The 23,794-nt window shown below is 34.8% G+C and overlaps 1 protein-coding gene across 8 annotated transcripts in view; it reads left to right on the top strand.

Moving 5' to 3' along the window:
- Positions 1–23,794, top strand: part of cabin1 (calcineurin binding protein 1) — a 155,250-nt gene that overhangs the window by 114,646 nt on the left and 16,810 nt on the right. For all 8 annotated transcript variants that reach the window (XM_073911254.1, XM_073911252.1, XM_073911250.1 and 5 more), the window contains one exon: positions 18,446–18,520. In XM_073911254.1, coding sequence (XP_073767355.1) covers positions 18,446–18,520 — 75 coding nt within the window. The remainder of the gene's footprint in view (positions 1–18,445; positions 18,521–23,794) is intronic.

Raw genomic sequence — 23,794 nt, 5'->3', positions numbered from 1 at the left:
ATTAGTATGAGAGGTTAATGGCTCTAGCTGGCAGTATACACAAACACACACACACATACACACACATACAAACACACACGGCACTCATCTAGTCCATTATCAGCCTCTACGTCTCTGACAGTGTATCACCTCTCATTTCCCCTGCCTGTGTAATTGCATCTGCTTTGTGAGTGTGTGTGTGTGTGTGTGTGTGTGAGAGTCCTAATTGTAGTGTCTCAGCATGTGTGTGTTTATGAATGTGTATTCTGTGGTTGTTTGTTATGAAGCGGCGGCGTCTGGTTCTCTGGGTGAAGAATCATTCAGCTGACAGTGGAAAGGAGAGAGATTTTTAATGTTGCTCGCTGATCAAATTGGCCTATCTTTACCTCGCCGATTGAGGAAAGGTTGTACGTGACGAATTTAACAATACTCTTTATTTGGAGCCCACATATATAATGCATTATCAAGATATCCGTATGTATATTTCATGAACTCAATGCAGTAAGTTCTTAGATTGGCTTCTTAGGTTTTGCATGTTTTTGCTTTAGAGTCTGGCTAATTTAAAGGGGATCTATTATGTCCCTTTTTACAAGACGTAAAATGATCTTGAAAAAGTCTCTGATGTTCCTAGAGCAGGCAACTGATGGCAAAAATATTATAAAAATTTCGTCAAAAAATACATATTTTTGAATAAATACTGGACATTTAAGGTACTGCACTGTATATAGGCTACGCCTTGGGTTTACTTTCAGATCAGTCTTAAAAATAAACGTTTACAAAAACTCACACAGCACAATTTACATTTACAAAATCCAATTCACAAATTCAAAACAATTTGTAAATTCCAAAAACAATTTGTGAATTTACAGGTAAAAATCATAAATATTTATATAAGCAAAAATAGAATTATATTTATAAAATAGAATTGTGTTTTGAATTTACGAATTGAATTTGTGCATTTGCAAATTATGTTTTGAATTTCTGAATAGAATTTGGGCATTTATGAATTGTGTTATGATTTAATGAATTGGATTTGCGCATTTATGAATTGTTTTGAATTTACAAAATGGATTTGTGCAATTACAAATTGTGTTTTGAATTTACGAATTGCATTTTGAGTTTATAAATTGGATTTGCACTTTTACGTATTGTGTTTTGAATTTACGAATTTGATTTGCGCATTTATGAAATGTGATATGTAAATGGACAAATTGGATTTGTGCAATTACAAATTGTGTTTTGAATTCATGAATTGGATTTACGCATTTATGAATTGTGCTTTGAATTTACGAATTGGATTTTGCGCATTTACGAATTGTGTTTTGAATTTACGAATTGGATTTGCGCATTAATGAATTGTGCTTTGAATTTACAAATTGGATTTGTGCAGTTACAAATTTTGTTTTGAAATAACGAATCGGATTTGCTCATTTATGAATTGTGCTTTGAATTTACGAATTGGATTTGTGCAATTACAAACGTTGTTTTGAATTTACAAATTCAATTGTAAATTGCGGAATGTGTGTTAAATTTACGAATTGGATTTGCATATTTATAAATTTCGTTTTGAATTTATGTATTAAATTTTGTAAATGTGATTTGTGACCTGTAAATGTACCATTTTTTAGACTAATCTTGCTCGATACTTTGTGTACATTGTCGAGAGTAACACACATGCAGATTATTTCAGGATCTGATTTAGGCCCTCATCACGTTTTTGCATTGAGAGGTGCATTTTTGAATGGTTTCTAAAGGCCGTGGGTGTTTTGTGCACTGCTCATGCACCTTGCATAGCAAAAAAGTCTCCTGCAGTTAAAAAAAGTCGACTTTCAGCGTTAAAAGTGCGCTACATCAGTCGCGTCTTTTTCAATCTCCGGTCAAATGAAAGCAGAGGCAGGTGACAGCAGTGGCAAGACAGCTGCGAAGACCTTTAAAGATGGAGGAGAGACTAGTGGTCACAGTTTCCAGATATCCGGAGCTGTATGACTTCACAAATAGTGAATATCGCAATATTATTAAATATTACAATCCTTACAATATCAACAGCAGCGCTCACGCACAATATCGCAGCTAATTCAGTGGTCGCCTAGCAACATAAAAAGCACAGCACACTTCTTTTTGTCTTGTCAACAAAAAAAGGCTCTTTATTTGAGTGAATATCTTGCCTGTATTTTGTTGTACAAACACTTCTTCATGGCATACATGCTATGCTGGTGGTGTAAAATATGATTGTTTCGCTAATGTTTGATACAAATTGTCTCATTTCATAGATTTTCCTTATAAGAGTAATAAGATTTGCATGTGAACTAGTTTAATTTTAAGCTGGTTGAATTAAACATGTTTAATCAAATGTGAATGCATACACTGTACATACTAGGGATGGGAAGATTAACCGATATGTATCGATACGCGGTCATGCGCGTGCACGATGCGAGTGCATCGGTAGAGCAGCAGAGGATGAATGAAATTTTGGAAGCAAATCGAGATGCATCGGTTTTTGCGAGATGCATCGGTTTTTCCAAGATACAGCTTATATTTTTAATATAGAATGTATTTTTTATTTATTAACAAGTGTTGTCAACCTGTTTTTGGCGCATAATTTAATCGACCTACTTAAAGTAAGCCTTAGCAACGGATTTGCGGATGTGTACACTTACACTACAACTGTATCAGGTGTGTGGATGAAGCTAGTGGTGCGCCCTCAGAAAGCGCGAGAAGCAAAACAAACATTTTATTCCCCACTGAGTTTTAAATCTAAAGTATGGCAACATTATGGATTTAAGGATGGACGACATGACAGGACAGATGCAATTTGCAAAAGTGTGCCGCGCATCTGTAAAATACACGGGCAGTACGACTAATCTGAAATCTCACTTGAAGCGGCGCCACTGTGTTGTTGTGAAAGCTCCATCTTCCAGTGGACCTCTATTCTGCCGCCCTATGCGCGGATATAACTGAGGACGCACCGGAGTCGCGGACCTCTGTTCTGCCGCCCTATGCGCGGATATAACTGAGGACGCGCGTGTGTCGCGGACCTCTATTCTTCCGCCCTATGCGCGGATATAACTGAGGACGTGGGTGTCGCGGACCTCTATTCTGCCACCCTATGCGCGGATATAACTGAGGACAAGCGGGCGCTGATGTAGGTGTCGCGGACATAACTGAGGATGCGGGTGGTAAGGGGGGGTGTTGCGGACGCCGCCCTCTCTATACTTCCGCCCTAGGCGGCCGCCTAGGTCGCCTCTATGGACGTGCCGGCCCTGTTCATCTGCAAAGATATTCAGCCTAGTGTCACGGAGAACGAAGGTTTTGAACACCTCCTTCTGTTAATTTTTATTTAATTACAATAATAATAATATTAATAATAATAATGATAAAAATAATTGGGTGTCACAGTGGCACAGTGGGTAGTTTGACCACCTCACAGCAAGAAGATTGCTGGTTTGTTATATTTTTATTAGCCTGTTGTTTACAGTGACAGTGATGTTTCAAAGCAGCATAACACTGCTAGTTCACCACCTTAAGTTTTGAATATTCAGTGGCAAAATATATCTTTGTAAAACTTGTTTTCATAGTTGAAAAGTTAAATCACAATTCTTGTTGTGCAATGCTAAACCTTTATGTTGAAAGAGTGCAAATATATGTATTTATAATACATATTGCACTTTTACATTCTGTTTATCTTGAAAATACTTAAATAATATGTGCTATATGTTCTAAAATGGCCCTCTACTGTAAACTGACACTCTGGCTCTGAGAGAAAAGCCAGTTTGTAAAAAAAGTCTTGGTTTTGCTTGGTTAATAAATAATCAATCAAACTCATTCAATGGCACAGCATCCTCTTTCACATCATCTCATAAACTTGATCTAATTAGTTAGTGCTGAATTATCGCATTGTATCGTGATATGGGTGTGAATCGTATCGTGTCGCATCGCAATATGTCACAAATGTATCGCTAATATATCGGATCGTATTCTTTGTATCGAGATGCGTATCGGATCGTCATTATAGCTTAGATGCCCAACCCTAGTACATACTTTTCCCCCTCTTTGTTGTAGTTTTACAAAAAAAAGTAGATATTGAGAAGAACAAATGTCAGCAAAGTTACCTAAACTGCTTTCCCATGTTCTTATCTGGAGCTACAAGCTTATCTGTTAAGCTGTTAAGCTACAGTTGGTTAGGACTGAATAATAATTATTTTAATATTAATGATTATTTCCATTTATAACTCTCTGTAACTGCCCATTTTAGGCTTTTATCCAAATTGGGCTGTTATAGTAACCATCGTTTTAAATTCAAACTATATTGTGATCAGTCCAAAAGAAGGCGGAGCTGGAAACACATTTACATCAGCATAGTGGAAGATTCAGTGACTGTTAAAGCCAACCGCAGGCATTTCTGTTAAACACTAAGACCAATCACAGATGTTTAAGAACTTATTTGACAATCTCAGAAAGCAAGTTGCATTAATATTTACATTAGTTTATTTCCTATTAATGCTCCTGTTGTCTTCTGTGCATGTATTTGATTAAAAAGAGCAGGTACATTTAAAGGCAGAGTTCATGTATCTGACAAAATTGAATTCTTGCAATGTGACTCGTGAAGGGAAATCAAAAATTGTGGATGGAAAGCATCGTCGAAATGAACCGAATGACATGAAACCCCTCAGAAGCTTCCCGCCACCCCCCCCATTTAAAAGCATGGACTCTGATCTCTGGGGGTCAGATCGCATCATGTGATCGTCCGCCTTTAAGGTTTTCCCACACTAAATCCACATCGCAAACATCCATTTAAGCTCCAGGAAGTCGTGGATTAAGGCTTTCGCTGCAGCTACAAACCCTGAGATTATAAGCAGATGAAACATCATTCCAGCTCCGCCGCCGCTGCTTTCTCTAGTCATGTTGAGTTTTGCAGACGCAACATTATCAGATCTCATTCTGACAACAGCCTAATGGGAAATGTTATACGTGTGTAATGCACTGCAGTTTAATGCGAGCATGTGGTAATTTATTAGGTATATTAGAGTTTAGGTGTATATAGAAGTATTTTAGGGGTTTACATTTGATTTAGGAAATAAGTTGAATTCGATTTTGATTAGAGCCATTCCTAAATTAGTCATCGGCATATATTTGCATGCTCATCAAAAGAGTGTTTAATATTTATATGTAATTTGCATCTTTGAATTATGATCATTTAAAAGCAAAGTGTGTAATTTTCACCACTAGAGGGCGTGTATTCACAACAAACAAAGGCGTTGTTTGATGAGGACGTGACTGAGTGTTGAATCATGGGAGTTGTAGTCTTCATTACATCATACAGGACTGTGTTCAAGTATTCAACACTTATTATCATGGTCGTATGAAGCAGATTAAGGCTGAAAGCTATATTTCACTAGTTAAACTTGCTTATTTCTCTGGATTTGAACATTTGTTGAACACAAGTCAGCATATTTTAGCAGTTTTGGATAATTAAATGAAAAAATGTGTTGATTAATCGTATGTCTTTAGTGTGTGGTGTGGTATACATGTTGTAAATCTATTACACTGCAGAACAAATCAAAGCACATTCCTAATGAAGTTTATAGTAACAGAATTTGATTTAGGCCATTCTTAAATTAGTCATCTGCATATTTGCATGCTCATTAATAGAGTGTTTAGTATTCAAATGTAATTTATGTCTTTGAATAATGATCATTTAAAGGCACAGTGAGTCATTTTCGCCACTAGAGGGCGTGTATTCACAACAAACAAAGGTTGACGACGGAGTGACAGAGTGTGGAATCATGGGAGTTGTGGTCTCCATTACATCCTACAGAAATCATGGTGATGGATTAGTAAAGAATTCAACACTTATTATCATGGTAGCTTGAAGCAGAGTAAGAATGAAAGTCGTGGAAACTCTCTTACTAGTCAAAATGGCTCTGAATTTTAACATTTGAAAGAAATATGGTACATATTATGCCCTTGAACATTCTACTTGTGATATTCATTAAATATTATGCTACTGAATCTAGGAATGTGCTTGCAATATAATTTATTTTTTAATTACAATGGAATTATTTGCAAAATGCAGTCTGCTTTCAGGCTTCGCTGGCATTCTGAAGGCTGATTTTTAAACTGTGAGAGATCTTTGTTATGTTTTCTGTGCCTGGGGGGGGGTTCTTCGGAAAACGAAAATAAGGGAGTGATTTTTGCAACGCTACTTATAGTGAGTATGGATTAATCTGATTGGCTAACTAATGATTGTAAATGAGAGACCGGCTGCAGTCAATCAGATCACGTGCTCCTCTCGAAATTAGTTTGTGAAACTTCACTCAATTACAAAATTGTAAAATGACGTAACCCATAGTTCAATATTTGAATCATGATCACATTGAAATCACAAAAAATTATTTTATAGTCATGTAGAATTACACTACCTGACCAATGTCTTGTCGTTGATCTCAGTTGTAAAAGCAACAAATAATAGCTTGACTTCTTGGAAAAGTGACACGAGGTGGATTTTTTTTGATGAATCGTCTGTTGATCTGCTTCTCAATCATCACAAATACTGCAGAAGACCTACTGGAACCCGCATGGAGCTAAGATTCTTAGAAATCAGTCAAGTTTGGTGAAGGAGAAATGATGGTTTGGGGTTATATTTAGTATGGGGCGTGCGAGAGATCTGCAGAGTGTTTAGCAACATCAACAGCCTGAGGTATCAAGACATTTGTGCTGCCCATTGCATTACAAACCACAGGAGAGAGACAATTCTCCAGCAGGATAGCGCTCCTCATACTTCACACATCAAAGCTCCTGAAACCAAAGAAGGTCAAGGTGCTCCAGGATTGGCCAGCCCAGTCACCAGACTTAAACATTATTGAGCATGTCTGGGGTAAGATGAAGGAGGCGTTGAAGGTGAATCTTGATGATCTCTGGGAGTCCTGCAGGAACGCTTTCTTCTTCATTCCTGAAGACTTTATTAATCAGTGATTTGAGTCATGTCAGAGATGTATGGATGCAGTCCTCCAAGCTCATGATGGAGTCAGACACAATATTCATTCTGTCTCCACTGCAGCAGGACTTTATATTCTATACTGGACATTATTTCTGTTCAGTGATGAGACTTTAGTCTAAGCAGAGTCAGACCTTACTGTCTTAATGAAATCGTTAATAATCAAGGCCTGATCATATTTTATTGTGCTCAAATAAGCGTAATCTAGAGGCCTTTAACTTTCATATGAGCCACTACTGATACCAAATGAAATCAAGGTATTATTTGCTGTTCCTAACATCTGGATAGGCAACAACACTTTTGTAAAGTAGTCTTTTCAAATGATGTTTTTGGTGATCAAATGTAGAGTGAACACTAAAATGAATGTCTGTTTCTTCCCAAATTGGTTCAGCTGTAAATATATTTTGCACTTTACACATTTTTTTTTATATAATGTATTATGCAGATGCTCTCCACAGCAAAATCACACCAGTCAGGCTACAGTGATGAGTCCTTCCTAAACAGAGCTGTCGAAGCCATCTGCTCAAACACCCTGGATTAGGCCCGCACGGGGAACAAGTCTTTTCAGAACGTTTTTCTGCAATATATATTGTGATATGAACATCGTTTCATAAGATGGATTCCAAACTGAGTTATTCATGAAGTATGATTTTATAGAGTAGTGCATTTGCATATAATATAATAAGTAAATTACAATCATAAAATACAATAGAGCAAAGACACTAATTAAATAATACATTTTTAAGGGTTATCTTCGCAGTCAGGTACAGAAATTCATCCATTCATTTTAATTTTGGCTTGGTCCCTTTATTAATCAGGGGTAGGGTTGTAACGGTATGAATTTTTTACGGTATGATAATCGTCTAAAACAATACCACGGTTTGACGGTTTCGCGGTATACGGTATGTTACAAAATAATAGAACAGTGAAGCAAATTTGACTTTTTCCAAATAATATATTTTTAGTTACTATAAACAACACCGCTTACAATGAACAAATAAAAATAAAAAAATAATAAATAATGTGTCAAAGTCCAAATAAAGTCCAAATAAACATGGTGCAAATCCTCAGTAAAAAATAGATATAAATATTTACTATACTATAAATAGTTACATAACGAAACTAGATTCAATATGGAACATCCTTAGGTTTTATGTGCCAGCATGGATATGGTTGTCTGTGGATATGGATTTGGATATGGTTGTCTGCAATGCAGACAAACAGCTGCACCTTCATTTGCGTCTTTTGAAAACAGCAAGAGCAGCAGTTCGTCTTTGCTGTGTCACTGTTTTGTCATGTTTCTGTGCTGCTGTGCATGCAAAAGTACTTAGTATGAGAATTATTTCATGCAAAACTTTTTTTTTGCGTTTTATTTAGCCGCGCATAAATGTACAGCCTATCTCTCATTCCGTGTTGTTCAAAAAGCTTGGTCCACAAACAAAAGCGAAACCTATGCTTATTGGTTGTGATATAGCGAGTTTGAACCAATCTGGGCATGGAGGAGGGACAATGCATCAATGTATCATGTCTGATTTGTCCGGAGACACAGTGACGAGCGTTTCTTTGTCAAATCAGCGTTGTCAAATGTTGATGACGTAACCGCACTGATTCCGGAGCCCGCGAATGTTATGTGATACAGCACTGGAAAGCTGAGATTCTCTTCTTTATGCCAATCTTTGAATTGTATGAATCGGATCAGCGGATCAAAAGTTATTAAACATTTAAGAGCAATACTTATTTTTAGCCGCGGGCGGCTGTCTCGGTCTTTAAGGGTTAAAACCGTTGATATGCAATTGTTCATGGTATGATAATCGTGCACGTTCAAATCGTGGTAAACCATCATACCGGTATATTGTTACAACCCTAATCAGGGGTCGCCACAGTGGAATGAACTGCTAACTTATCCAGCATTTGTTTTACACCGCAGATGCCCTTCCAGCTGCAACCCAACAGTGGGAAACACCCAAACACTCTTGCATTCACACTCAAACACTACAGCCAGTTTAGTTTCTTCAACTCCCCCATAGCACATGTGTTGGGACTGTGGGGGAAACCGGAGCAAACCACCCGGAGAAAAACCAACACCAACCTGGGGAGAAAATGCAAACTCCACACAGAAATGTCAACTGACCCAGCTGGGGCTCGAACCAGCGACCTTCTTGGTGTAATTTGATCGTGCTACCCACTGCGCCACCGTGACGCCCGGTACAGAAATTCAATAATCAAAATAAAATATTACTGTATAGTCTTTATCGGATAAATAACGCAAAAAATCTTCAAGTTTTATAACGACTTGTGCACAAACAGTTTGAATTAGCTTGAAATTATACTCAGTCACAAGTCAGTGAATATATTTAAGTGAAAATCGCTGCACACATTGCGATATTGATTCTGAAATTATATCATGATTCATGTCCTGTAGTATTTTATATTTCCGCTATATGACATCTATGAGCACCCTGACTGTGACGTTACGCAATTCTCCGTGTTCTCAGAGGGAATATGATGCAATATGATCGGTAATGGTGTCATCATCGTCTTTTTCTGTGCGGACGGACACCAGGGATGCCCAGTCTCTGCCCGCTCCTCCTGTTGCCATGACTACTGGCACTCCAGTAAAGAGCTCCTTGGGGGATTTTGTTCTGTATCCTGCCGACCCGAAATGTCTCAAATGTTTGTGAGGATCTAAAAGAAAAGAAAACTCAATCAGAGCTTCATAACTTTTTCTAGTAAGCCTGTTTGCAGTATTTTAAAGGGGCTGTTTAAAGTCTATGTGAAATCTAAGTTGGCAATGTTTATGATGCCAGTGCACATTGTTGTTTTCTGTGGTGAATAATTAATCAGTGGAAGTCAATCCACTGAAAATTCCCTGACAAGATGTGCATGACAATTTCAGCTTCGCTTAATTATGTCTGCGATTTCATTTCGATTTTATTCCAGCCCTAAATCAAGTAAAATAAAAAGTAAAAAACATGTAATTTAGCGCATCCTTGGTTGCTGTCATTAGGACTGATGCTGGTAAAAGTGTATATATATATATATATATATATATATATATATATATATATATATATGTGAGCAATATCACACTCGTAGCAGAGCGACATGGCTGTATTTTTATGCAGGACAATTGTCTTAGTCTCCTAACAGTGACGATATACAGCCACATTGCACTGCTACCCGTGTGATATTGTGCTTATACAACAGTTTGACGGCATAATCGTGTATATAAAAAAGAAAATCAAACACGGAGAGTCTAAAAGTCAATTATTCACTTCTGCAGATGACGTCAGAACAGCCGAAACCGTTGCTACTTCACCAACGTTACTTTCGAGCTAGTATTTGAATGATTCTCGAGCATAATGTCTAAAGCAGGTGATTTTTGCTCACATTTTAAAATTATAAGGCTGAACAGCATGAAACGCCATCAGTCTACAGATTTCCCTGTATTTCTCTGTTGCAATCGGAAGGTCACAATAATTAAACCTGAAAAGCCAAATCAACGCAATCACTAGCAGATTACTGTTGTGTTTGCTATAAGGAAAAACGCTAAACACATGCGGGCATTTCTTCTTTCTTTCTGTTTACTGAACTAGTCTGCAGTAACGAAAACGGGTTTCAAGAGACACATAAAAATAACAAAGGCAGTGTGGGTGTTCATTGCTTGAGATTTGCAGCCGTTTTCAGTGATTGGAGATGCGGGCTTTTGTCATCTTATAAAAGCACTTGATTCGTGTTAACCTAAAGACTACCGTCTCACGCTTTTTTCAGCACTGATATAATTACGATGATTTATTTATGTTTACTGAAGTACAAATATGTTGATTTGAAATGATCAATTTATGTTTAGTAATATGTTTACTTTCAAAGTGTTTCAATGTATGTGTTCCCCAGTCTGTACATGGGCTATCAGCAGCTGTGGGATTTCAGTGTTATTTTTTTATACAATACTCTAGGAACTAGTGCACTTTTCTTGGCTTTAAAGTAAAATAAAGGAGTATTGCAATAAATGTTTTATTTTTTTTCTCCTTAACTTCTTACTAATCCTATTGCCTAAGCATAGTATAACAAAAGAAAAACACATGTGTCAAGCCATCAGAACTGAACCGAACCGAGCTAAAAACCATGTTAAAAAACTGAGGTATGTATTGAACCGTAAGCTAACTGTATTGTTGCACTTATAATATATATATATATATATATATATATATATATATATATATATATATATATATATATATATATATATATATATATTAGGGCTGCTCAATTTTGGGAAAAATCATAATCACGATTATTTTGGTCATAATTGCAATCGCGATTATTCAAAACGATTGCTTTTAAAGTCAAAATTATTAGCGCTCCTGAGATTTTTTTAAAAGTAAATATTTCCCAAATGATGTTTAACAGAGCAACAAATTTTAACAGTATTTCCATTAATATTTTTTCTTCTGGAGAAAGGCTTTTTTATTTTTATTTTGGCTGGAATAAAAGCAGGTTTAAATATTTTGAAGCCCATTTTAAAGTCTATAATATTAGCCCCCCTAAGCAATATATTTTTTGATTGTCTGCAGAAGAAACTACTGTTCTACAATGACTTGCCTAATTACTCTAAATCGCTCTTTGAATCTGAATGCATGTATTTTGAAAAATATCTAGTCAAATATTATGTGCTGTCATCATGACAGAGAAAATAAATCAGTTATTAGAAATGAGTTATTAAAACTAATATGTTCAGAAATCTTCTTTCCATTAAACAGAAATTGGGGAGGAAAGGGGCTACTAATATTCAGGGGGGCTAATAATTCTGACTTCAACTGCATATATACAGTTATTTTCCACCCTGCAAAGGAAAGAGAAATAAATATAACAGAATAAAAATATGAAACAAACTGTGCTTTTAGCATCTTCACTGTAAGAAAAACACTTTAGCTACAAAAGTCCTTCAGTCAAGAGCAGAGAGACATCTTCTCCATTTGTTGTTTGATTAATAATCATAAAAACAGGCGGCAGAAGGATTATAGCGCGCTGTCTCTTTAATGGTTTCTCTTTCTCATGTCTTTTGATTCTCAACTCGTTTGTTTATTACAAAAATGATGGTTAATATGAATATTCACTAAACACCACATTTTGACACCTATTTGACCATTAAAGCGCTCACGTTAAGATGACTTTATATATGTGTGTGCTGACTGCGCTCTGCTCGTCTCAGTGTGCGAATGCGACCGAATGCTGTCTGCATGCTTCTGTTCTGTGTGTGCGTGGCACACAGAATCACGCGGTCTTTCGCGCTTTTAAGAGCAACACGTGTACAACTGGAAAGGGGGTGGTATATGATGCAATAATCGTTTTTCTCGATTAATGTTTTTTCATAATCGTTAGAAGCCAAAATCGAAATCGGATTTTCGATTAATTGCACAGCCCTAATATATATATATATATATATATATATATGCATTATATAGATTATAAATATATATTTATATAACTTTAATATATATTTTGTTATTTTATATTTTAAAACAATATATTTTTTCAAGTATTTAAAGTGAAGCTGAAAGTAGCATCATGTTTTAAAATGTGTAGAATAATTATTCATTTCACTCATCTAGCACCAGTACAAATGTGTGAATTGATGCTAATTGCATCACATTACTTAGGAATGCGTGGAGTCACAGCACATATGATATGAGATGATAACATACTTCAGAATTCCTTTTTATAATTCAGAAAATATGGTAATGTTGCCGAGTGTTAGTGAAATTTTGAAGATCCTGGCTGCCCTTCTTCATGAAAGTGTTGGTGATGACCAGTCAAAGGTGAAGGTAACCTTGCTTTATATTAGCAGGTGCTTTCTTCAAATTCTTCTGAAGCGTTCTAATGAGCGGTTTTGTTTGTGCTACCCATAACTAACATATTTTCTTTTATTTGTGCGCGTATCATGTACAGACAGAACTTGTTTGGGCTTGTTCATTTTCAGGACACCATAACGGCATCTGCACATTTTGGCAAATCACAGCGTTGGTGCAGATTCTTTATTCCCTCTGCGTCCTCCTGGGACTCTGCCGGTGTTTGTGCGTGTCTGTGTGTCTGTGTGTGTGCACTGCCTTTTATTCCATATTTGTAGATGATCTGATTATGGTGCTTTATTAGCGAGGCGCACTTCTGCCAGAAATCATCATCAGCTGATTTCTGAGTGTGTTTCTGGCAGGCCTTTTACACAATAATGAGTGATATGATTGGTTCTGGAGGACAGTATGGATTTATGCTTTGTTTTTTTTTAAGTTTAGGAGTTTTGATCAGGACTGAGGGTCTTGCAGAAGAAGAAAAAAGTGAATTATTATTATTATTATGTTTTTCCAAGGGTTTTTACTTGTTTTTCAAATTATACAGAACACTTTCAGTATGGATTTGTTTAGTTATTCAGTTCAATGGTATGTTCATTGACACAGTTTGTTGAGGAAATCAAGCTCTTTAGTTAATGATTCAGGTACATTATTAGCTTAGCTTAGCATAATGAATTGAATTAGGTTAGACCATTAGCATCTCGTTCAAAAAATTACAAAAAATAAAAGACTCGAGCTTTATAAAATACAATTATCAAAACTTTTTTATGTGTTAACGAAGTTGACCGGAACAATTTTTGACCATATTTAGCCGATTTTCTTGGTAAATTTTAAGTAATAGCTTTGTCCATGTTATTTTTCATTTACAATTATGCCAAGTACAAATGCCATTATTTATGCAAAGATTGTTTTTTTTACATTAATAAACCCTCCCCAACAACCCCAATTTGGTCAAATTGACAGAAATTGCTCACATTTGTTTGGAAATATCTTTGTTTTAATTGTAATTATCACTAATTTTAACAACATTAAAACTAGTGATGACATTTAAAAGGGACAGTCTACCCAAAAATGCAAAAATGAAAGTTTTTCTCACTATTTACCCACTCTTAGGTGGTTTTAAGCCTGTCTTTGTCATAAAAACTTGACCAAACCAACACAACATAACTTGTCATAAACTCCTTTCTTCTGTTGAATACAAAATAATAAATTCTAAACAATGTCAAAAAAGCATCCAATAACAGCTATTATAGAAACAAAAAATCCTATGAAGGTCAATGGTGTTTTTCCCCCAACATTTTTCAGTGTTAAACAGAAGAAGCAGAAGCAGCTTTCACACAAGGTGCTGAAAGCACTGCGCTATGAAACCCATTCATTTCAATGGCTTGCTGTGCTGACTAGCATGTATACACTCGTGTACACACATGTACCACTTGCTGATTATTATTTTTTCGTAGTTTTTTTTTTTTTTTGTAGAGTTTGAAGTACCATATACGTGTGTTTAAGATCCATTCAGATTTAAATATAGAAAACATATTTTTCACATTGAATTTGAATATTCATAATATTATTGGGTATACTGTTTTAATAATCTAAAAAACTGTGAACTCCCCCTTTCAATCAACTTACAAAAGAATATGATTCACAGATAAACAGTTGTAATGTACTTTTACGCCAAGTGGTACCTTAAAACACTTTATGCAAATGTGCTTTCTGAATGATTCACTAAACTCTCCGCATGTTAATTTGGGAAGAAACACATCCGTCAGCTCACTTTATATTTATGTCAAGTACATATGCTATTATTTGTAAAGGGATTTAATTCTTTTTACACTTATAAATCCTCCCTAAGTCCCTAACAATGCCAGTTTGGTGAAAATAATAGAAATCTCTCACATTTGTTTAGAAAAACCTTTGTTTTAATTGTAATTATCACTAAGTTGGAACAACATTAAAACTGTTGATGACATTTTAAAGGGACAGTTCACTCAAAAATGCAAAAATGATAGTTTTTCTCACTATTTACCCACTCTTAGATGGTTATAAACCTGTCTTTGTCATTAAAACTTGACATTACCAACACAACATAACTTGTCATAAACTCCTTTCTTCTGTTGAATACAAAATAATAAATTCTAAACAATGTCAAAAAAGCATCCAATAACAGCTATTATAGAAACAAAAAATCCTATGAAGGTCAATGGTGTTTTTCCCCCAACATTTTTCAGTGTTAAACGGAAGAAGCAGAAGCAGCTTTCACACAAGGTGCTGAAAGCACTGCGCTATGAAACCCATTCATTTCAATGGCTTGCTGTGCTGACTAGCATGTATACGCTTGTGTACACACATGTACCACTTGCTGATTATTATTTTTTCGTAGTTTTTTTTTTTTTTTTTGTAGTTTTAAGTACCATATACGTGTGTTTAAGATCCATTCAGATTTGAATATAGAAAACATATTTTTCACATTGAATTTGAATATTCATAATATTATTGGGTATACTGTTTTAATAATCTAAAAAACTGTGGACTCCCCCTTCCAATCAACTTACAACAGAATATGATTCGCAGATAAACAGTTGTAATGTACTTTTATGCCAAGTGGTGCCTTAAAACACTTTATGCAAATGTGCTTTCTGAATGATTCACTAAACTCTCCGCATGTTAATTTGGGAAGAAACACATCCGTCAGCTCACTTTATATTTATGTCAAGTACATATGCTATTATTTGTAAAGGGATTTAATTCTTTTTACACTTATAAATCCTCCCTAAGTCCCTAACAATGCCAGTTTGGTGAAAATAATAGAAATCTCTCACATTTGTTTAGAAAAACCTTTGTTTTAATTGTAATTATCACTAAGTTGGAACAACATTAAAACTGTTGATGACATTTTAAAGGGACAGTTCACTCAAAAATGCAAAAATGATAGTTTTTCTCACTATTTACCCACTCTTAGATGGTTATAAACCTGTCTTTGTCATTAAAACTTGACATTACCAACACAACATAACTTGTCATAAACTCCTTTCTTCTGTTGAATACAAAATAATAAATTCTAAACAATGTCAAAAAAGCAACCAATAACATCTGTTGTAGGAACAAAAAATCCTATGAAGGTCAATGGTGTTTTTCCCCCAAGATATTTCAGTGTTCAACGGAAGAAGCAGAGGCAGCTTTCACACAAGGTGCTGAAAGCACTGCGCTATGAAACCCATTCATTTCAATGGCTTGCTGTGCTGACTAGCATGTATACGCTCGTGTACACACATATACCACTTGCTTTTCTTAGTATTTTTTGTAGAATTTAAAGCAACATATAAGTCTTTTACAGATGCATGCAGATGTGAATATATATCGAACACATTTTTCTAATTTTAATTGTACTAATATTATTTGGTATACTGTATTAATTAACTGCCCCTTTAAATCAACTTACAACCGAATATGACTTGCAGCAAAACAGTTGTAATGTACCTTTATGTAAAGTGTACCTGAAAACACTTTATGCAAATGTGCTACCTGAATGATTGAGTAAACTCTCTGCATTTTCATTTGAGAAGCGACGCCTCCGTCAGCTTACTGAATGGTTGTTTGTTTGTAGATGTGGCCAGTCATATGTTAAAGTGCTCATTAGTCTGGCTGGACTGAAGTGGGAGATTTGTGCTCTGAATAAGTGTTTTACATCAAACTCTGTTTTTATCCTCATGTTCTTGTTGTGATTGGATTACCATAATTACAAGACGCCGAAATGGTTCTGCTCTGAACGGCAGCATTCGATTCTGAAATGATTTATTTCTGTGGCACTTTTTACGTCAAAAACGGATCCATGTGCACCTTGTTTACATGACAGCCGAGTACAATGTGTTCCTATTATCCTTTTTTTAGACTTAACCTTTTCTGTTGTGTGTAATGCAGCTGTTTTTGACATGTAAAAGGTTTGGAAAGTTTCAAAGAACAAAGTTCAGAATAAATGGAGTTGTTTTTGGATCCCAAAATGTTTATTTGATTCTGAACTATACTTCAAGTTGTCGTCAGAAGTGTTAGGGAAAGTTACTTTTGAAAGAAATGCATTAAAATGTTAAGTTACTCCCTAAAAAAGTAACTAGTTGCGTTACTTTTTATGGAAAGTAATGCAATTAGTTACTTTTAAGTTACTTTTGAGTTACTTTTTCATACCTGCCTGAGGTTTGATCTCTTTCAGAACTTGCAGTGTTTTTTTGTTTTTTTTTTTTTAATAGAGGAGTTCGGCATTTAACTACAAACTGTATAACCTACACCTTCATTTACCTTTAAAAATGAACTATTTAAAAAAGGATTAGAATAATGTTACCTTCTGAGAACTTCCTGATGCTATACATGCCGTATATTGAAATTAAAGAAAGTTAAAAGCAATGTGTTTGCTACTTTTGTATTTTTGTATTATTAATTCAGTAAAATCACTGTCCTTTTCTTCCATGTGTTCAAAATAATGAGAATACTTCTGTCACAGAAATGTAAGGCTCTGACATCTTGGTTTTTGTGTGCACTCACACTAGGCCATCCAAACCGTGCCCGGGCGCGTTTCCCAGTTCGTTTGACATGTGTGAGTGCTCTGAAGAGGTGTTCCAGTGCGCGGTTCGATTGTGATTCAGCGTGATTACACCTATTTTAATTCTGCTAACTATTTTTAAAAGTGTGTTAGTTAATATAAAAAGTAACTTGTTTAATTTTTAAGAAAAGTAACTCAGATATTATTACTTAATTTTTTATAGTAATGCGTTACTTTACTCGTTACTTAGAAAAGTAATATTATTACATAACTCACGTTACTTGTAATGCGCTACCCCAAACACCGGTCATCAGTCATTTTAGTTTTCAACGTTGAGTGCATCTCACGCTCCACGCCATAGTGCATTCAGAACATTTAGTTTCCTCCCAGAGTTTTAATTTTGTACATACAGTTGAAGTCAGAATTATAAGCCCCCCTGAATTATTAGCATCCCTGTTTATTTTTTCCCCTAATTTCTGTTTAACAGAGAGACCTTCTCAACACATTACTAAACATGATCATTTTAATAACTCATTTCTTATAACTGATTTATTTTATCTTGACTTACAGTAAGTAATATTTGACTAGATATTCTTCAAGACACTTCTATACAGCTTAAAGTGACATTTAAAGGCTTAACTAGGTTAATTAGGTTAACTAGGCTGGTTAGGGTAATTAGGCAAGTTATTGTATAACAATGGTTGTTCTGAAGACTATCGAAAACTAAATTAGTTTAAAGGGGCTAATAATTTTGTCCTTAAAATGACTTTTAAAAAATTGAAAACTGCTTTTATTTCTAGCCGAAATGAAACAAATAAGACTTTCTCCAGAAGAAAAAATATTATCAGACATACTGTGAAAATGTCCTTGCTCTGTTAAACACCATTTGGGAAATATAAAAAAAAAATACAAAATTCTAAAGGGGGCTAATAATTCTGACTTCAACTGTACATACTCCAAATGATGTGAAGCATGACATGAAGCTGCATTGAAGTCTTCATGTAAACTGTGAGTGTGCTCGTGTTTTGTGCGTCAGATTATGATGAACGATAACTCAATCCTCATCTTATTTCTCTTGTTTCTGTCTCTCTGTAGGTGGATGAGGATGTAGCGCTGGATCAAGCTGTTAAATTCTGCCAGATTCAGATGGCGACGTCAGCACAGAGACAGGTAGGACACACACTCGCAGACACCGTGGAAACAGCAAACGCAATGTAGGATTTCTGCACATTTCTTTCTGTGGTGCTTCCCCTCTGATACCCCTTTCTGTGCATTTCGCTTTCTCTGTCATCCCTCCCACACACACACACACACACACACACCTCTATCGTCTCTGAGCCATTTATGAGATGCACTAATTATGCACCTTTTGCTCGTGTGCCTCCATTCCTCTCAATGTTCAAACAATGAAAACTTTTGTTGAGCCGCACAAAGAGAGAGAAGGCAGAGTCTTCCTGCATACTAAATACTATTTCATAAAATAGCTTCCACTGTGTGTGGAGTATGCAAATGAAGCACTCAGATTGCAGTGTGTGTAGTTGTTCGCACATGATTTTGTAGAAATGCGCCGGAATTAAAATTCATGAGTACAAAATAAATTATAGACAGGTAAATATAGAGTAAAATAAAATATTTGAACTGTATTAGCCGCTGTCTTTATCCGCTTGCTAAGTGGTGACGTGTTTGTGACGTATGTAATACTGTTTCGGGGTCCAAGCCGCCATTCATTTGAGTGGAGAAATCATTCGTTTATGATCACGTTTTATTCCTATCACACATTAAAGTTCATTTTATATAAAATCATAGTGTACACAACAATCTCTGGGCTTGCTGCATAACAAATACCAAAAATTTATCAATTTATAAAAAAATGTAGCACTTTCTGGCCATCGGATATTAGGCATGGACATATATACTGCGAACGTGATTTTCGAAAGCATTAAATCGCCTTGTAAACGTTTATTGTTACCATTTCATGAGTCTCCCCATTCAGTTAAATAGAGCGCTTGGATCCGGAAGCCGCTTCGCGTGACGTCACACTTAACAAGCGGATTAGGGCTGTGTATTTGTCAAGAGCCTCACGATATGATACACATCACGATACATGGGTTACGATACAATATATCACGATACAATAAATATTGTGATATATTGCAATAGTTTGTATTAGTACGTGTGTCATGTTATGTTGACAACTTGATAAAGTCAGCAGATGAATTAAAATTCCAATTCCAATTTATTTTCTATTAGGTATGTAACGGTATCAGAATTTCACGGTGCGATAATACCTCGGTATGAATGGCATGGTTCAGTATTTATTGAATCATTTACAGGAAAAACAAAACTAATGAAAAGACTCGAAAAAAGTGGCAAAAGTGTTTATTTACCTTAGCACTGAACATACAATGACATACAAATCAGCCATCTATCTGTAAGTTTCGAAACAGGAACTTCAATTTTTCAATTTTAATAACAAAAAACTATTAAACCATATTAAAAAAATTAAGTTTCAATTTAGTATTGTTGAAAACTCCTCACATTCAACATTTAATTACTCACTCACTTGGATAGAGATGGGTTTTTAAGGAAAATGATCATATAACTATAATCTGGTGAAAGCTGGGATCTCTGGGCATGTCCCCTGCAACAGAAAAAAACCCTCTCATTTGGGACTGAGGTTTCTGGGACAGAGATATGATTTAGCCAAGGTTGACAGCAGTGGGTAACGTTGTGCATCGTCTTTCCACCACTTGAGAGGACAAGCCATGAGTGAGATAGAGGTCTCTTTGCAGTACAAGTCATCGTCTGCATCAATCTAACAAGTGTGCTGTGTTCTGCAGTCCCCATCACTGTTTTTAGTCGTATTCCCCGACATATATTCCACCACAGTCTTGCCTCGGCTTAAACCTACGACCTTCTTGCTGTGAGGCGACAGCACTACCTACTGCGCCACTGCTACTACAAATACTAATTAGTCTTTAAACATATATCAAACATATGTTTCACATTTTAATTGTACTCATATTATTTGGTATACAGTATTAATTAACCTAAAATCAATCATAGATCTTGTGTGTCTTTCAGATAATAATAGATCCTTTTTTTTCTGATCTCCATAAGAGATTAATATTCTGATTAATGATTTTTCGAATGCCAATTAGTCCTAAAAAAAAAGTAATTGTCAGTAATTGTGTTTACTTTTATTTATTTATTTATTTATTTTGCAGTATGCCTTATTTTTAGTATCGTTTGAGAACAATACAAGTTTTGAGTCTGCAATTTATTATTTTTTTTATTGAAATAAATTCCAGCAATATTCCAGCTGTAGCCACTGCACAATCTGAAGCAGCTTTCACACCAGATGCTGAAAGCACTGCACTATGAAACCCATTCATTTCAATGGCTTGCAGCTTGTGTATGCTCGTGTATGCACATATACACCTTGCTGACTATTATTATTTTAGTTTTTCGTGTTTTTGTAGGATTTGAAGCACCATATAAGTGTGTTCCAGATCCATGCAGATGTGTCTGATGTTTTGAGACGCTCTCTTTTCATTAGACATTCATTAGCGTGTTGAAAGTCATCTGGGCAGCACATATAAGAGTCCCTGCTGCTCTCTCCCCCATTCAGTCTCTTCATTTCAAAGCGATGTCACTCAGGCTCTCCGTTCATCTTCTCTGCCGCTTATTTAGCTCTAATGCTCCATTACTACACTGTTTTCTGTCTGACAGGCCACAGGTCCACCATGTTTGTCCACCATTAGGGTGTAGTGCTCTATATAATGCTGCTATTCATCTGCATTGAGATGCTTTGGTGAATGTTGTCTCGTAATGTCAGGCTGTTTTTTTTTAAGTGGAGGTGAATGAGTTTTCTGTCTGCTGTACTGTGCAGTTTGAAATGTGTGCAGTATGACTTGCGTATTATTGAGCCACAACAAACAATTAATGGGAGAGTTATATAATTAAGATCAAGATGACTTTTTGTTTTTTTAATTGACTTATTTATTCACTAAATTACCATAAAAACGTGTTTAAAATGTCCTCGGAGCGTCTTTGAAAAGGACTCAGCACTTGAATATTCTCACTGCTGGATTTATGGGTTGTTGATTCTCTCCTGAAGTTAGGATTAAAAATTGTCTGGAAGTACAGCATCTTTTTTTTTTTTAACCAAATGTTTAGTTTATGCGTTTGTCAAATAATAGTTTTGTTTATAGTTATAATAGTTTTAAAGTCAGCATTCTAATGTGCTATATTAATTGATGATGAAGAAACATTTTTGATGATCAATGTCAAAAAATAGAGTTTTGCTCAAACTGATACTTTTTACACACTCTCTGGTCATTTATTACTATTATTATTATGATTATTATTATTATTATTCCAGCATGTTCTTATCCTATGCATATATATAATTTTAATATAGATAATTTTATTGACCAATTGTCAGTTTATATTATTATTTTTTATTTAAAATGTCAGTTTATTTTTATTATTATTATTATTATTATTCCTGCATGCTCTTATATATTCATATTCCTATATATATATATATATACATACATATATATTTTTTATTTTTATTTTTATATTTATATATATATATATATATATATATATATATATATATATATATATATATATATATAATTTTAATATAGATCATTTTATTGACCAATGGTCAGTTAATATTATTATTTTATTATTTAATATAGATTATTATATTGACCAATTGTCAGTTTATATTATTTTTTTATTATATAATATATCAGAATATTAATACTTTGACAAAATTTACTTTTATAGTATTATATATCAGTATAGCACTGTTGTTGTTATTATTATTACTACTACTATTATAATTATCTTTGTTATTATATATTATGTTATATAATTATTGTTTAGACTAATTTTCAATTTATATAAAATAATATATCAGTATATTATTATTTTTGTTATTATATATGTATTATTATTATTTTGACAAATGTATTGTTTATATTATTATATAGTATATAAGTATATTACTACGTTGTTGTTATTACTAATACTACTATTGTTATTATTTTTTATGTTGTTACTATTATGTATTATATTATATAATGTTTTAATTTTCAGTTAATATTATATATCAGTATATTATGATTATTTTTAATATAGATTATTATATTAAATCAATTGTCAGTTTATATTATTATATTATTTAATTTATCAGTATATTATGTTATTATTATTATTCTTATTATTATTATTTTTATTATTGTTGTTATTTCACTATAGATTTTTCCCAATTGTTAGTTTATGCTCTAAATGACTATTAAATAAATTATGTTAATAATAATAATATAAAAATGACAATCTAATTTTAATTTTTATATGTCATCACTAGTTTGCAGAACAGCAACAAAAAGAAGTTTAACTTAAACCCACAACTATTAATTGTAAGTCCAGTGAATACTGAGTAGTTCCCACATATGTTTACACCCCAAACAGTTTTTATAATTTAAATGTTTATAATTTATTTTAATATTTAAGGATTTATTTATTTATTTATGCTAAAAAAATAAGAGTAAAACTTAACTGTAATTAAACTCAGTGGATTGAGTTGAATATTTCTCATCAATATGTCATCACATGGCTGTCAGAAAACAGATCAATGCTTTCAGAAGGATGGTTTTCCTCTCTGCTGGTGTTTCAGTCATGATCTGCTCACAGTATTAGTCGAGATCTTCTTCTTTTGAGGTGGTTTGTTGGTTCAGCAGCTCCTCGCTGTGTCGATCACTCGGTGAACAGGAAGTGCGCCTGTCGGTGGGAAGCGTGGGTTCCTGCAGCGGTTTGACAGACAGATAGTGAGTGAGTGGGTGATGGAGATCATCACTACTGCTGCTGTGTGTCTCATAAACAAACACGCACACTCACACACTTAGGTTTGTTTTTGTGAATTGTGGGGACATTACATCGGTTTCCTTTGTTTTTATACTGTACAAACTTTATTTTTTATTACCAAAACCCTACCCTACCCCTTAACCCAACCCTCACAGGAAACTGTACAGTTTTACTCTCTGAAAAAACTACGCTTTTGGAGAAGCGAGGACATCAGCAATGTCCTCATATTTCACCACCTTCTTGTAATACCTGTGTCATACCTATGTCATTATGCAGATTTGTGTCCTGATAAAACGTCTGGCAGCTGCTTCAGCTCAGAGGGTCTTTTCTTTTTGGCTTAATCCCTTTATTAATCTGGGGTCGCCACAGCGGAATGAACCGCCAACTTATCCATCATATGTTTTGCAACCCATAGGAAACATCCATACGCACTCATTCACACCCATACACTACGGACAATTTTAGCTTACAAAATTCACCTGTACCGCATGTGTTTGGACTGTGGGGGAAACCGGAGCACCCGGAGGAAACCCACGCCAACACGGGGAGAACATGCAAACT

Source organism: Danio rerio, chromosome 8 (genome assembly GCF_049306965.1).
Source record: "Danio rerio strain Tuebingen ecotype United States chromosome 8, GRCz12tu, whole genome shotgun sequence".
Lineage (NCBI taxonomy): Eukaryota > Metazoa > Chordata > Actinopteri > Cypriniformes > Danionidae > Danio > Danio rerio.
This window is presented reverse-complemented; position numbering and strand designations above follow the sequence as displayed.